Raw genomic sequence first — 15,324 nt, 5'->3', positions numbered from 1 at the left:
CAGTATTAGTAGTTTAAGGGCAGTATTAGTAAACACATTAGTACTACAAACCCTAACTGAGGATCTGAGGGAAGTTTCACGCTTTCTAGAATTGATCAGTGTCTGCCAGAAACCTACTTCTGTTTCAAGATCATTTGTTACAGTGAATGATAGAAAGAAACGTTAACTGACACAGGTTAACTCGTTAAAATATATTATTATAAATAATGCAATTTTCATGTGAAAGAGAGAGAACAGAAACTGCTTTCATGTACGTCAGAATATCAGGTCAGTGCCTCCTGTCAACAAGCTTGGCCCCCCTTTGGCCCCATTAAATTTGGAATCATATCACACCAAACGATTTTGGGTGAAATGCGCAGTACGTCCTGTAAACTATATTTGTATATAGAGAAAAACATCACCATTATAACAAATCCCATACGATTCTGTTGAGCTTATGAATGCTTATGAATGCAAGAACCAATCAGAATCAGTTCAGATGAGTCATCAGTGAAACACGCTGTTCGCTGTGCGCTGGCTGACTGAATTCTCTGGCTGATTCTCTCATCAGAAAGGGAAGATGTACGAATGTAAGTAACAGGGTCGCTGCGACCAAATGGGTTCCCTAAGCAGAATTGTAATCTTGTGTCCCTTACCCAAAATATTATGGAAATAAAAAAACACGTACTAAAATTGTATTTTAATAAAACATAAAAAGTGAATAAATGAATACATTTTAATTAAATTGTATTATTTACAAATTACAAATGTCTACAAAAAATATTACAAATTAAATTACACACATTAAATAAATTATTTTAAAGATTAAATAGTATCAAAATCTTTGGACGCGAACAGTGCTACTGATACTTTCTGCTCCACTCTTACATCTTGTTTAGACACTGTTTGCCCCTTATCTTCCAGGCCAGCCCGTAACACCCCTTCTGTCCCTTGGTTATCTGATGTTCTACGCAAACACCGTTCTAAGCTTAGAGCTTCTGAAAGGGTGTGGCGCAAGTCCAAAAATACTACCAGTGGTGGCTCCAGACAATTTTGATTGGGGGGGCAATGGGGTCCTGGTCATTTCAAGGGGGGTCTTATGAAAACCAACAAAAAATACATTGGGCACGGCTAATAACTGCATATTACTGCATCAAAAATACATTTTGGTCCAAAAATAGCAAAAACTATGACTTTATTCAGGATTGTCTTCTCGTCAGTGTGAGATTTCAAAACACTGAAGTGTAGTGATATCTGGTTCACGAACTAATCATTCAATGTAACCGGATCTTCTTGAACCAGTTCACCAGAACTGAATAGTTTGAAACGGTTCGCATCTCCAATAAGCATTAATCCACAATTGACTTAAGCTGTTAACTTTTCTAACGTGGCTGACACTCCCTCTGAGCAGGGCCGTGAGAGACCTTTGGAGGGGCAGGTGCTGCTCAAAGTATAAAAGGGGCACATGGAACAAGGCTTTAAATGGCGCTGTTCAAAATATCAATACAGCAATATATTGTGATGCATTCCTTGTTGATTCGCGTATCGATATGGATGGTTATGTATTGATACAGCAGCAAATGCTTTGATGTAGTTTTGAAAAAGAAACAATAGAGAAGACAATTTTAAGTTTAAAATAATAATAGCTCTGGGATTAGAAACTGAAATGTCTTAAATTGTCCCAACCTGATGGCTTTTTCTTCTCTGTTTCAGCATTAATCTAATATTTTAACCATCACTACTACTCTTGCACCTAATCAATAAGTCCACCTTAAATATTTATACAAAACATTAAAAAACTGATACACTGGAATATAGTGATTAATATTATTATTACTGTTGTAGTTGTTATTGTCTTAAATTGAACACCTTTGCAATGTAAACAAATGACAGGCTACATTTGTTATACATATCCTTCACACTGCACTTTGATGTCAGGTATATTATGCATTTTTTATTGACATTGTTATTTTTACATTTATTTCCAGAGAGATATTATTGAGATTACAGGCTAAAGTGATCTAGCTTTTGTAAACGTTGCTATTGTAGAAAAAAATATATTTGAGTCACATTTAAATATAATTAATTTTTTAATTGTTTTTATTTTTATAATGATAATTATAAGATAATTATAATAAGCCTTACCAGTGTTGTGATAGTTATTTTTAAGGCACTCAACGTGTTAAAAAATAAATAAGTACTGTAATATAATAAAAGTTGAGTCAAATAACATAAAAAGACCAGACCCCTCGATGCCTGTGAAACTTTTCTCCCTCAAACAGCACACGCTAGTGTTACTTCTACACTACAGGCTACACACAGCAATATAAACAACATATCTGCATGTTTTCACATCACATCGTTCTTGTAAAATAATATTAAGTATATAAACATCAAAATGACTTCACTGAGAATGAAACACCACTTACCAGCTGCCATGGTGTTGAAAATATATTTTAGCAATTAAAAAATGCGCGTGCGACGTGAGGAATTTTCCCGGTCAGGTGAAAGGTCATCATGTTGGTCATTTTATTTACGGCTAAATTATTATTAATAAATTGTAATAATATAATGATTGGGCATGGGCAGGCGTTCACAAAAGGGTATGTTATTACAAAAAAAAATCGAGGAAATTTTGCTTTGACAAAAGGGCACTTAAGGGGCAAAGGAGCAGGTGCTCAAGTGAACCGTTTCTTTCGGACAATTCGATCAAATGAACCAGTTGAAAAAAACGGTTCACCTGTTCTTTTGCGCTCGATTTAATGTCATTAGCGATGACTGCCCTTAATTCAAGCCTTCAGTTTACCCGCGCTTATAACATAAGCACAGTATCAGTTCAGAATCAATATGCCAAAAGAATCAGTTCGGTTCAGACGAGCTGTGAGTCAGTCTGCTTCATGCTGAATCACACATGCGCAGTATCATCAGCTCCTCGGTTCTCAAATCAGACGCGTCTGACAGAAACGATTCTCGGTTCAGTGTACGAATAAATGTTGAATGAATTATTATTTATCATCATTCTGCGTAGTTTGAAGATAATTTTTTTAATCTTTATCCCGGATAAATATATATATTAATCAGGAAGAGGATGGGGGGTCAAATGGGGGGTCAGAGCGTTTTTTTGCAGGGTCTTGAGACCCCCCAAGACCCCCCCTGACGCCGCTGGTGAATACTACTGACCTTATTGTGTACCAGTCACTCCTATCTTCTTTCTCTGCTAATGTCTCCTCTGCTAAAATGACATACTACCATAACAAAATTAACAATTTATCTCTCTCATGCTTTTTAAAACATTTTCCTCACTTCTTTGTCCTCCTCCTCCCCCTCTTGCTTCATCTCTAATAGCTGACGACTTTGCAAAGTTTTTCATTAATAAAATTAAACACATTAGTGCACAATTTTCCACACCACAATCATTCAAGCTCATATCACCAGCAAACTTACACTCATTTACATCCTTCTCTTCATTCTGTGAGGCAGAAGTCTCAAATATCATCCTTTCTAATCACCCTACAACTTGCCCGCTTGATCCTATTCCATCTCATCTCCTTCAAGCCATTTCTCCTGCAGTTATACCTGCACTCACATCATCAACACTTCCCTCCACACTGGTGTTTTCCCCTCATCATTTAGACAGGCACGTATAACTCCACTACTTAAGAAACCCAACCTCAACCCATCTCTTTTAGAGAATAGTGATGGGAAGTTCGATTCTTTTCCGCGAACCGGTTCTTTCGGATGGTTCGATTCAATAAACCGGTTGAAAAAAACGGTTCATCGGTTCTTTCACGCTCGACGTAATGACGTCATTGGCGATGACGTAATGGCGTCACATCTATCAAACATTCAAATATATAAAGTCAGTAATCATAACTTTAGTCAGTTAAAACCTCATAATCATGAAAAGTTTACATTTGAGTTTTGCAACAACACCTAAATACAGTAACAGCAATAATGTGCATATGAGGATTTAAGTCTTGAAGATATAAAGTAAATAAATTAGGCGTCATCAGCGCACAAACCACGATCCACTTAATAAACATAATCCATTGCGATGTATTTGTTATTAAATGAACTTACGTTTCGCCAGATTGCCCTTCATCCAAGCCCTCGAAATACCCGCGGTCATAACATTACTAGTACAGATTCAGAATCAATCGCCAAAAGAATCCCTTCAGACATGCTGTGAGTCAGTTGGCTTCACACTGAATCGCGCATGCGCAGTATCATCAGTTCATCGGTTCTCAATTCGGATGCGTCCGACAGAAACGATTCTCGGTTGAGTGTACTGATGATCCGAGAACCGATGCAACCGGTTCTTGACTCGAGAACGAGAATCGCTCTAACCGGCACGTGCTGCAGTTCAGTGTCATCAGCTGCTCTACTCGTGTTCATGTTCTGTTTACTACAAACTCAATTTGTGAATGTCATCAACTATAAATACAGTACAGATATCTCATAAATCATCCCTTATTCCTATTAAACATAAGAGTCTTTAGAGTCTTAATTATTGTCCAACTTCCCTGAAAACCCATTTGGCCTATACATTATATACAGATTGGAAACATGAATCTAAAAAAAATTTAATAAAAAAAATCAAAATAAAATATAGTTATTTTATCACACTTTCCGATGTTTAACAAAATACTTACAAAATTACACGCATGCGCAATATCATCAGTTCATCGGTTCTCAATTCGGACGCGTCCGACAGAAACAATTCTCGGTTGAGTGTACTGGTGATCCGAAAACCGATGCAACCGGTTCTTGACTCGAGAACGAGAATCAGCTCATCGGTTCTCAAATCGGACGCGTCCGACAGAAACGATTCTCGGTTGAGTGTACTGGTGATCCGAAAACCGAAGCAACCGGTTGACTCGAGAACGAGAACTGCTCCAGCAGTGGGCGTGTTTGTTCATTATCTGGCTCGGCTCGGTGTTCATCTTCAGTTCGGTCTTCACAGCATTTCATTCAGTGTACTGTTTGAGTAAATGGATTACCCCGGGATATTGGTTTATTATGACTCAGAGGGAGTGTCAGTCACGTTAAAAAAGTTAACAGCAAGTAATTTGTGGATTTATGCTTATTGGAGACGTGAACCGTTTCAAACGATTCAGTTCGATTTGGTGAACTGGTTCAACCGGTTCACTAAGAAGAACCGGTTAAATTGAACGATTCGTTCACGAATCGGCCATCACTATTAGAGAACTACAGACCAGTTTCCCTTCTTCCTTTCATTGCTAAAATTCTTGAAAGAGCTATGTTCAAACAAGTCTCTACATTTCTCACACACAACAATCTCCTTGACAGCAACCAATCTGGCTTCAGAAGTGGATATTCAACTGAGACGGCCTTGCTCTCAGTTGTTGAAGCTCTAAGACTGACAAGAGCAGAATCTAAATCTTCAGTACTTATCCTGCTTGATCTGTCCGCTGCTTTTGACACGGTAAATCACCAGATCCTCCTATCAACCCTACTAGCAAATGGCATCTCAGGAACCACACTTCAATGGTTTGAGTCTTACTTATCAGATAGGTCCTTCAAAGTATCTTGGAGAGGTGAGGTGTCCAAGTCTCAACATCTAACTAGTGGGGTGCCTCAGGGCTCAGTTCTTGGACCACTTCTCTTCTCTGTCTACATGGCATCATTAGGTTCTGTCATTCAGAAACATGGCTTTTCATACCACAGCTATGCTGATGACACTCAACTCTACCTCTCATTCCATCCTGATGATCCGATGGTAGCTATTCGCATCTCAGCTTGTCTAACAGACATTTCTTCCTGGATGATGGACCATCACCTTCAACTCAACCTTGCCAAGACAGAACTGCTTGTGATTCCAGCAAATCCATCGTTCCATCACAATTTCACCATCAAGTTTGGAACTTCAACCATAACTCCTTCAAAAACAGTTAGAAGCCTTGGAGTTATGTTTGATGATCAGCTGACTTTCTCAGACCACGTTGCTAAAACTGTCCGATCCTGCAGATTTGCTTTATTCAACATCAAGAAGATCAAGCCCTTTCTTTCGGAACATGCTGCACAACTCCTTGTTCAAGCTCTTGTTCTGTCCAGGCTGGACTATTGCAATGCCCTCTTGGCAGGTCTTCCAGCCAATTCTATCAAACCTTTACAATTAATCCATAATGCGGCAGCAAGATAAATTTTTAATGAGCCAAAAAGAATACACGTCACAATTGTTTATCAATTTGCACTGGCTCCCAATAGCTGCTCGCATAAAATTCAAGGCCTACAAAACTACCACTGGCTCTGCACCCATTTACGTAAATTTGTTACTTCAAGCTTATGTGCCTCTAGAAGCTTGCATTCTGCAAGTGAACGTCGCTTGATTGTGCCATCCCAAAGAAGCACAGTCACTTTTACGGACTTTTAAGTTAAATGTTCCCTTCTGGTGGAATGAACTTCCCAACTCAATCCGAGCAGCTTAGTCCTTAGCCATCTTCAAGAATCGGCTTAAAACACATCTCTTCCATCTTTATTTGACCTCCATCTAACTTTAACACTCTTTATTCTAATTCTATTCTTTAAAAATCTAACTACCTTTCTGATCTTTTTGTATTCTATTTTTCTTTTCATTTATTATGCAATTATATATATATATATATATATATATATATATATATATATATATGTGTGTGTGTGTGTGTGTGTGTATGTGTATGTATATGTGTAAAGACCTCTAACTAGCTTGCTCTATTCTTTTTTTATTCTATCTGTTTTCTTTTTATTTATTATATTATTTAAAATCCCATGCTACGTGTACTGTGTTAACCTAACTGAGACTTGTTATAGCACTTATATATCATTGCTCTTTTTGTTGTTTTTGATTGCTTCCACTGTCTTCATCTGTAAGTCGCTTTGGATAAAAGTGTCTGCTAAATGAACAAATGTAAATGTAAAATGTAAATGTAAAATAAACAATAATACATTTTATCAAATTTACACTAAGTGAAAATAGCTGAATTTTCTTAGCGATATGCTATTTACACGAACTGCAAATAGGCTAGCTATAGATTCCATTTACACTGTGATAAAATGCTATTTATACTATTTATTTCAAATAGTGGCAATTATCTGTCAATGAAGCCCTCCCTACACATACCCTAACCCTGCGCATTACTTTATTTTCTAAAATAACTTTTCTATTTTTATTTCCTTCATTATTATTGAAAACAAATGTCTTTTCGATGAGATATGAGATTTGAAAAGGGCGAAAGGCAGATTAGAACTTGTCTACCGTCTCAAAACATCCAGGGCACGCGCTATCTGCCCCATCGGAGCTGTAGCTTGCTGATAGTCTTTTGTTGTGTTGGCAAGCCCAACTACACGTAGGCAGGGGAGTCAGTGTAAATAGCTTCTGCCAACAAGGCAGGCTATGCACTTAGTGTAAAATGGCACTCTGAAAATCAACACTGATCTGCTTGATCATTCCAAATTTACAAATTTACAAAGGCACACTCCACTGGAGGTGAAGTCATCAGTGAGCTCATCACATGATAATTAAAACATGAATTAACATTAATAAACGTTAAACCTTAACAAGTCAAGGATTATTAACGTAACTGGGCTAATTTACGCATCAACCATTACAGATCAACTAACATAAAGGTGCAAAATGCATTTACTTACACATTTTTGAGAATCGAGACATTTCATGATATATATTTTGTGAATATTTGTAATAAAAATAATAAAATAATAAAACCCCTGCTGATAAAAAACAATAGACACCACCATTACAAAATTTGTGATGGTTTTACTGGTTATAATGGGACTTGTATTGGTTTTACTGAAAACTGTAATGTACCCTGTTGGTCTCTACTGGTAATTTAAATCCAAATGGAATATGTCCCAAAACACACTACAGAAAACCATTTATTAAAGGTTTTAATGGTTAAAAGTGATTGGTTCGTAATGTTATTTGTTGTGGAATCCATTAACATTTTCTGTGATGGTTTTATTGTTTGTTTATTGTTTATTTGTATATTTCAAATTCATCTGCACTTGAACATACATATTCTCATGAAGATAGTGAATGGAGCAGATCAGTCATGATCAGGGACTCATGCTGATGATACACGGGGGAATCTTTTTGAGCAATGTTTCTTGGGCACTTTTCCACTCACAATGGGTAACAAATTTCTATCTGGATACTTTAGATCAGTCGTGGACCCTGAGTCTCACCTGGTTTCCCGCCAACATTGATCAAAAAGTTGTCTTGTGTACAGGGACAGACATTTTGAGGGGCAGGGGCTCAAGTGAAATAAAGGGCACTTCTCATAATTACGTATTATTTTATATTTATTATATTTATCTTTTTTTAAAACAAGAAAGTATATATATTAACGCAACACTGACTTCCTTTAAAAAAAATAATTAAAAAAGTTGAATTGTTATTACTTCCTCAAACTCAAATTTTCAAAAGATGTCTACAAAATAATCAGTTCACACAGAAACCATGGTCTCCTTAGTATTCACTAGGTTTATAGAGCAGCAAAGGAAACCATCCCACAATGTGCATGTTTTGAAAACATTTTCTATGCTACTAGCTTATATATTTAGAATAACCAAAATAACAGCATCAAGCAGAGGGGTGTGTTTTACCAATAATTTGTTTATTTTTTTGTAAAAGGCACTACATCATTTTAATTATTTTGGTGTTATCAGAACACATAACACTTTTAAATCAACACAAATATTCACTATTAGTATTATTATTGCTATGCATGTACAGTACACACAATATCTGATGGTGACTGACAAGGACTTAGTTTCACATTTGAGGGAGGACTGTATCATCACCATCATCAAATAAAACCTTCAAAATCCACATTTAGATGGAGTTTTTTTTTTAAACCTACTACACTCAAAAAATATTCTGTGGCTTAGTAAATATTTAACTTAATTAACTTAATAAAATCTCTGAAAATCTTACTTGATTGTTTGAATTAAACTTACCAAAATAATGGAGTAAAAATTAAATAAAATTAAATAAAAGCCAATGTCATGTATGTATTTGTGGTTGTATGGAATACTATTTTATAAAGGTTTAGAGGAAATAAAAAAAAAAGTTCATAAATAAAAAGTTAATTTATAAATATTGATATTTTTAATGTTTAATGTTAACTTATTTCTACTCAGTTTTATTTATTAATTTACAGATGCAGTTACTCAGATTTACTACATTTTTTAGAGTGTAGCCTATCCTCCATCTGTTTGCATCTGTAGATTTCTTCTAGATTCACCAATTTAGATTTGTAAATTTCAGGGGGAAAGACTTGATGTAAGTCATTAACTAACTGGGGACGTTCTTATTTTATTAACTTATTTTATTACATGGCTTGGTTGATCTCCAATGTAGAATGCGGTCTGTTATTTCTTGATAACAGACCGCTGTGCGGAGTATAACAGACCGTTGCCATGATAAACAGAGCGTTGCTATGGACTCACAGGATTCTAACCGTAGAGACGGAGCGTACTATTTTCTTTAGGGGAAGCAATACAATCGGGTTTAAATCAATAAACTCCATTTTAATATTTTGTTTCAAAGTATTTATGTATTTGGTAGGTAGCCATGTAATAAGCAGGAGGATAATGTATATATAGCGATTATCCCTTACACAGCTCTAGTCTAGTAGCTCATGAGGAATGCATGCTAGCAAAACACAGGTTAACTAAGTTATATTTACCTTTGCCTAATCAGCAGTAAATTCCAATAGTATGTTCCTGCACAACCGGAGGCTGCAGATTCAGGAGCGCAGATCTGGGCCGCAGTTCTAGGACCCTAGTTTTTCCTGACAGCGCCACCTACCGTACTGGCCGATATAGCGATGGCTGCAGTTTCAGGAACGCAGTTCTAGTATCCTGTTGGTTTAGTTTGCAGTCACGTTACTTTGTATATAGCATCAATATATTAATCTCAGTAGCATGTTTTTAAATGTGATTTTTGATTCAAAATGCAGCAGAGTTAAATTACTAAGTGTATTTTGAGTCACAATTTTAAATTTAAACATGAATTTACACAAAATATAAATGAAATATCAATTTTGTAAAATTGATGTATATCAATGTTAAAACAACTGTAAAAAATGAAGAACCTTAAAAGTCTTGAATTGTCTCTTGAATTATACAGTATATTGATTCACTTCCTTAAGGTGAATTAGCTCATTATCAGGTAAGTTAAAGTTGGAATCAGCGTATCGAGTCACTAAATTACTGCCAATATTTTAAAAGTTGTTGAGAGGCAAGACAAGACACAAGAATGATTTAAGAATGTTTATTTATATACATATATACATATATATACATATATACATATATATATATATATATATATATATATATATATATATTATAGTTCAGACCAAAAGTTTGGACACACCTTCTCATTCAAAGAGTTTTCTTTATTTTCATGACTATGAATATTGTAGAGTCACACTGAAGGCATCAAGGGCTATTTGACCAAGAAGGAGAGTGATGGGGTGCTGCGCCAGATGACCTGGCCTCCACAGTCACCGGACCTGAACCCAATCCAGATGGTTTAGGGGTGAGCTGGACCTCAGACAGAAGGCAAAAGGGCCAACAAGTGCTAAGCATCTCTCGGGGAACTCCTTCAAGACTGTTGGAAGACCATTTCAGGTGACTACCTCTTGAAGCTCATTAACAGAACGCCAAGAGTGTGCAAAGCAGTAATCAAAGCTAAAGATGGCTACTTTGAAGAACCTACAATATGACATATTTTCAGTGGTTTCACACTTTTTTGTTATGTATATAATTCCATATATAATTCCACATGTGTTAATTCATAGTTTTGATGCCTTCAGTGTGACTCTACAATTTTCATAGTCATGAAAATAAAGGAAACTCTTTGAATGAGAAGGTGTGTCCAAACTCTTGGTCTGTACTGTATATACAAGTCATTTTTGTGACAACATCATAACAGCACCAAAGTGAACCCCTTTTCCATCAGTCGCTGCATGGATAGAATGGCTGTAGGCTTCCACTCTAGAGAAAGAGAGAGCGAGAGACAGAGAGAAATAAATAAGAAACATTTGTTTAACATATTCAACTGGAATATATATATATATATATATATATATATATATATATATATATATATATATATATGAAAAGTGAAAGTCCTTGCAGCATGTGGTGCATCTCTTCAATTCGGGCAGGGATTTCCCTTTTGGATTGTTATATGTATCTTGGAAAAGTGAGACTGTACTTGTTAGAATATTTTGAGATCATGAAAATATCCCTAGTGCCTTTTTTAATCATCTGTCCTACAATGAGCCTAATCGAATCCATAAAATCACTTCATATTGGTCATGCAAAACATGACAGAAACTAACACATGATAGCAATGTATAACTGTTTGTGGAATAGACCTGCAGATTAGGCCAAATTGTAACAAACTATTAAAATTGCCAAATGCCTAATTTATCATTGCAAAACAATGCCAAAACAACAGGCTAACACATACTGCAACTAGGCAGTCAGTGCAGTTTAATTATGAAATATATTTTATACCTAAATATGGTAAAACAACGACTATTAAGCCAGTATTCACACTAATACATTAAGCTGCAGGTAAATCTTACAAACCTTACATCATCCATGCTCTTGTCATCTGATAAGTTTAATTAATGTGCAGGCTAGATTCACTTATAATACTTCGTCATTAAACACAATTAGGATTTATGAAATCATAGCCACGAATTAACGTCGTAGTAATTAATAAAACTAGCTCACAAATTCTTAATTTGGTGGGAATTAATTATTAATTCATAGGTAGCAGTTCTCACTATGTAAACTTTGCACCGTTTAAACTTTATAAAATAAAGCTTAATTAAATATCGATACTCACCGTCTGGTTGCTGTCCACGTCGTCCATCTTTAATTAGTGTTGATTCAGTACAGTAGGTGGCGCTGTCACAAAAATACTAGGGTCCTAAAGCTGCGGTCACAGAATTGCGGTCCTGTAACTGTAGCCTCCGGTTGTGCAGGAATACCCTTCTCGTAAATTCGAGCATTATTCGAGGCACTGGTATTTTAATCTTTTGTTCATCACCAGCTCCACTCACCTCAGCACAAGCCAAGAAAAACACTGCTGGGAAGGGCTGCTGCTGCCTGCAGGTGTGTGTCTGTGTATCTGATGTGTGCCGCTGCGCGCAAGGGGGGAAGAGGGGGAGGGTTTTCGGGGTCAATGAGCGCTTCAGAACTCCTGACCTGATATTTAGATATACTATTCTTAAATAAATATATTTGTTTGACAGGGAAGCTGTGCGCAAACAGGAATATATATTAATTTTTCAAAAAAAAAAAAAAAAGCACTCCAGAAAAAAGGGCACTTTCTCTCCAGGAATAAAAAGGGCAGGTGCTCAAGCCCCCTTTGATGTCTATGTGTGCACGTGCCTGCCTGTGTATCATCAGCCTCAGTGACCGCAGAACAAATAGAATGACAGAAATTCATCTGTGATTACTTTTGAGTAAATGATAGAATGATAGAAACAAATTCATAGCTAAAATATATTATTATAAATAATGTAATTTTCATGTGAAACAGAAGGAACAGAGACTTATCAAAATGGATATGATTATGAGCATATCCACAACGAAAGATTTCTCTAATTCTTTTAATTTTACCATGCTGTTGAATTTTGTAGATGTTAAAGTGTGCATCTTTCGGACTGGAAAAACAAATGGCTGTGAGAAGGATTTTACTGACATGCTACAAAGCAGAATTGAGAATGTGACAGAAGTTGGATCAGTGGACGAGAGTAATATTATTCTGGTTTTCTGTCCTATTGTTTCCCGAGCTGGAACTGACATTGACAATGGACTTGAAAGATTCAATCACTATGCAGGTTGTATGAGTTTACTGTCACTTAAGTAATACATATTTTTATTATTCAGAATACTGAGGAGTACCTAATATTTGGTGAGGACATTAGACAGATTTGTTTTGTCAAAATTTCCTGAACAGATACTAAGTTGGGAGTTCTAGTGGTGCTTCATCACACGTTTGACCCAGAGAAAACGATCCCAGACACCAGCAGATATGTCAACAGGACAGATATACTCACAGTGGACTGTCTGTTCAATGAGGATACAGGATTACTGAAGAATTGTCAGAAGAATTTAGATTCATATGACAAAGTTGAGACCTGGTTAATACAGCAGGTATTTAACAAGATGCTCTAAAATATTTCATTTGAAAAACATTTAACTGTTTATTCATACGCTTATGTTTTAATCATTCTCTACAGGGGAGGCAAAGAGGTGTCAAAAAACATCCTCGAGAAAGTAGGTTATAATCACTTTTTGTCATTAAATATAACCTCAGTAAATATACAATTTAAGTAACATTATATGTAACATAATTATACGCTGCTCATTGTTTTATAACAAAAGTTAACCCAGGACATACCCAAGATGCACAACATGAAAGATGCAATAAGGTAAATAAAAAATTAAATTAAATTCAATAATTTATAATTTGAAAAATAATTAAATAAGGTAAATGTTGTGTTTGTGCTTAAGTTGCTGTTTAAAATGCCGGTGTTTGTCCAGATACTGTGACTGAATTTCACTGTAAATTGTGTCTGTAGAAAGGTTCATCACTGACATTGCTAGGAAACAACAAACCTAGTACAGGTAAGTCTGCATCTTATGAGGGATCTCACACAATTACTGCTTGTTTAGTCCCACATTTTAATTTTTTTTTACTTTTGTCAAGTGTTATTATAGAACAGAATAGCTCATCTTCCTGGACACCATCCTAGAAAAGTATAATCATTTAAAAATATATATTATTATATTTCCATTCATTTTGGTCTGATCATATTTGTATGTTGCTCTGTTTTTCTTATTCAGTCCCAATTAGTTTCCCAGGAAAGGTCAAAGTGTTCTCCATTTTGGCTGGAAATAAAAAAAGCTGTCAGAAGGAATTTTTTGACATTCTGAGAAACCGAACTGAGAATCTGGAGGAAGCTCATACAGTGGACGAGAGTGATGTTGTTCTAGTTTTCTGTCCTATTGTTTATCATGCTGGAGCTGATATTGATGCAGCACTGAACAATTTAACTTACACTACAGGTTGTTTTATTATTATTAAACAAAGATTTTATTTCACAGAATATTCTGCCTCAATGTGATGTGTGTATAAGCATTTCAAATGAAACTATTTAAAATTTGTCTATGTCCTTAAACAGGTTCTAAGCTGACTGTTCTAGTGGTGCTTCATCACACGTTTGACCCAGAGAAAAGGGTCCCAGACAGCAGCAGATATGTCAACAGGACAGACATACTCACAGTGGACTGTCTGTTCTATGAGGATACAGGATTACTGGAGTGTCAGAAGAATTCAGATGCATATGACAAAACTGTGAACTGGTTAATACAGCAGGTATGTAACAAGATACTCCATAAAATATGAACACTGCTCTAAAATGTATTGAACACATTACATATTACTAATTAAGATCATATTGCTTGTTTTTTCTGCAGGGGGCAGAAATAGGCTTCAGAATATCACCATATCAGCGCAAGTCACTAAATTAGTCTTTTTAATTAACAATAGATAATTAATAAATAAAGCCTACTTAATTCTAAGAAAATCAAGCTTCTTTTTTCTTTTTTACTTCAAGCAAAAATAGGATGCTTATTTATGTTTTCGTTTTCATTTGCATGTTTTAATGATCAGTAACACACTTTATTTTTTGAAACTGTCCTTTATTTCAAACAGGCCATTCATTTAGCTTTCCAAGCTTTACATTTTCATCTTGGAGAAAGGTAAGAAGAAATACTTTTCTGAAACTGACTCTCTGTAAAAACACTACAATGCAACAGAACAAATATTTCCAAACATACACCAGCTTTCTCATGTCCTAGTTTGGCATAAAGAACTCTGTTGAAGACATTTTTTGAAGTTTTTATAAAATACACTTTTATTCAACCTAATTGTTTTCTACAACTTTCAAACATTATTTAACTGTAGAGTAAAACATGTTTCTCTGAACAGCATTATCATTAAGTAGTACTTAAAGGGATAGTGCACAAAAAAAAAATTTAGTTCTGTCATTAATTACTCACCTTCATGTCATTCCAAAGACCTTCGTTTGACTTCGGAGCACCAATTAAGATATTTCTGATGAATTCAGAGAGCTCTCTAACCTTTCCATAGAAAAAAAAAAAAAAACGCAAAAAAAAGAATATTTTATCCAACAATTTGTCATCTCCACGTCACCCTGGCTCCATTTTGGAGAGTATCACATATGTAAACAATGTATGCTGTATGTGGATACGTTGTTTACAATCAGA

General features: G+C 35.5%; 1 protein-coding gene across 2 annotated transcripts in view; it reads left to right on the top strand.

Annotated features, from left to right (window-relative positions):
- Positions 1 to 15,324, top strand: part of LOC113048846 (uncharacterized) — a 47,427-nt gene that overhangs the window by 26,883 nt on the left and 5,220 nt on the right. The window contains exons 6-15 of one of the 2 annotated variants that reach the window (XM_026210745.1): positions 12,669 to 12,869; positions 12,989 to 13,185; positions 13,272 to 13,308; positions 13,417 to 13,458; positions 13,511 to 13,521; positions 13,614 to 13,659; positions 13,879 to 14,100; positions 14,217 to 14,410; positions 14,512 to 14,548; positions 14,750 to 14,796. In XM_026210745.1, coding sequence (XP_026066530.1) covers positions 12,669 to 12,869; positions 12,989 to 13,185; positions 13,272 to 13,308; positions 13,417 to 13,458; positions 13,511 to 13,521; positions 13,614 to 13,659; positions 13,879 to 14,100; positions 14,217 to 14,410; positions 14,512 to 14,548; positions 14,750 to 14,796 — 1,034 coding nt within the window. Of the gene's footprint in view, positions 1 to 12,668; positions 12,870 to 12,988; positions 13,186 to 13,271; positions 13,309 to 13,416; positions 13,464 to 13,510; positions 13,522 to 13,613; positions 13,660 to 13,878; positions 14,101 to 14,216; positions 14,411 to 14,511; positions 14,549 to 14,749; positions 14,797 to 15,324 lie in introns of both variants that reach the window. The other variant, XM_026210746.1, reaches the window with a different exon arrangement.

The sequence above is a fragment of the Carassius auratus genome, chromosome 30 (assembly GCF_003368295.1).
Source record: "Carassius auratus strain Wakin chromosome 30, ASM336829v1, whole genome shotgun sequence".
NCBI lineage: Eukaryota > Metazoa > Chordata > Actinopteri > Cypriniformes > Cyprinidae > Carassius > Carassius auratus.
Note: the sequence above shows the minus strand (reverse complement) of the source record. Positions and strands in the feature narration are given on the sequence as shown.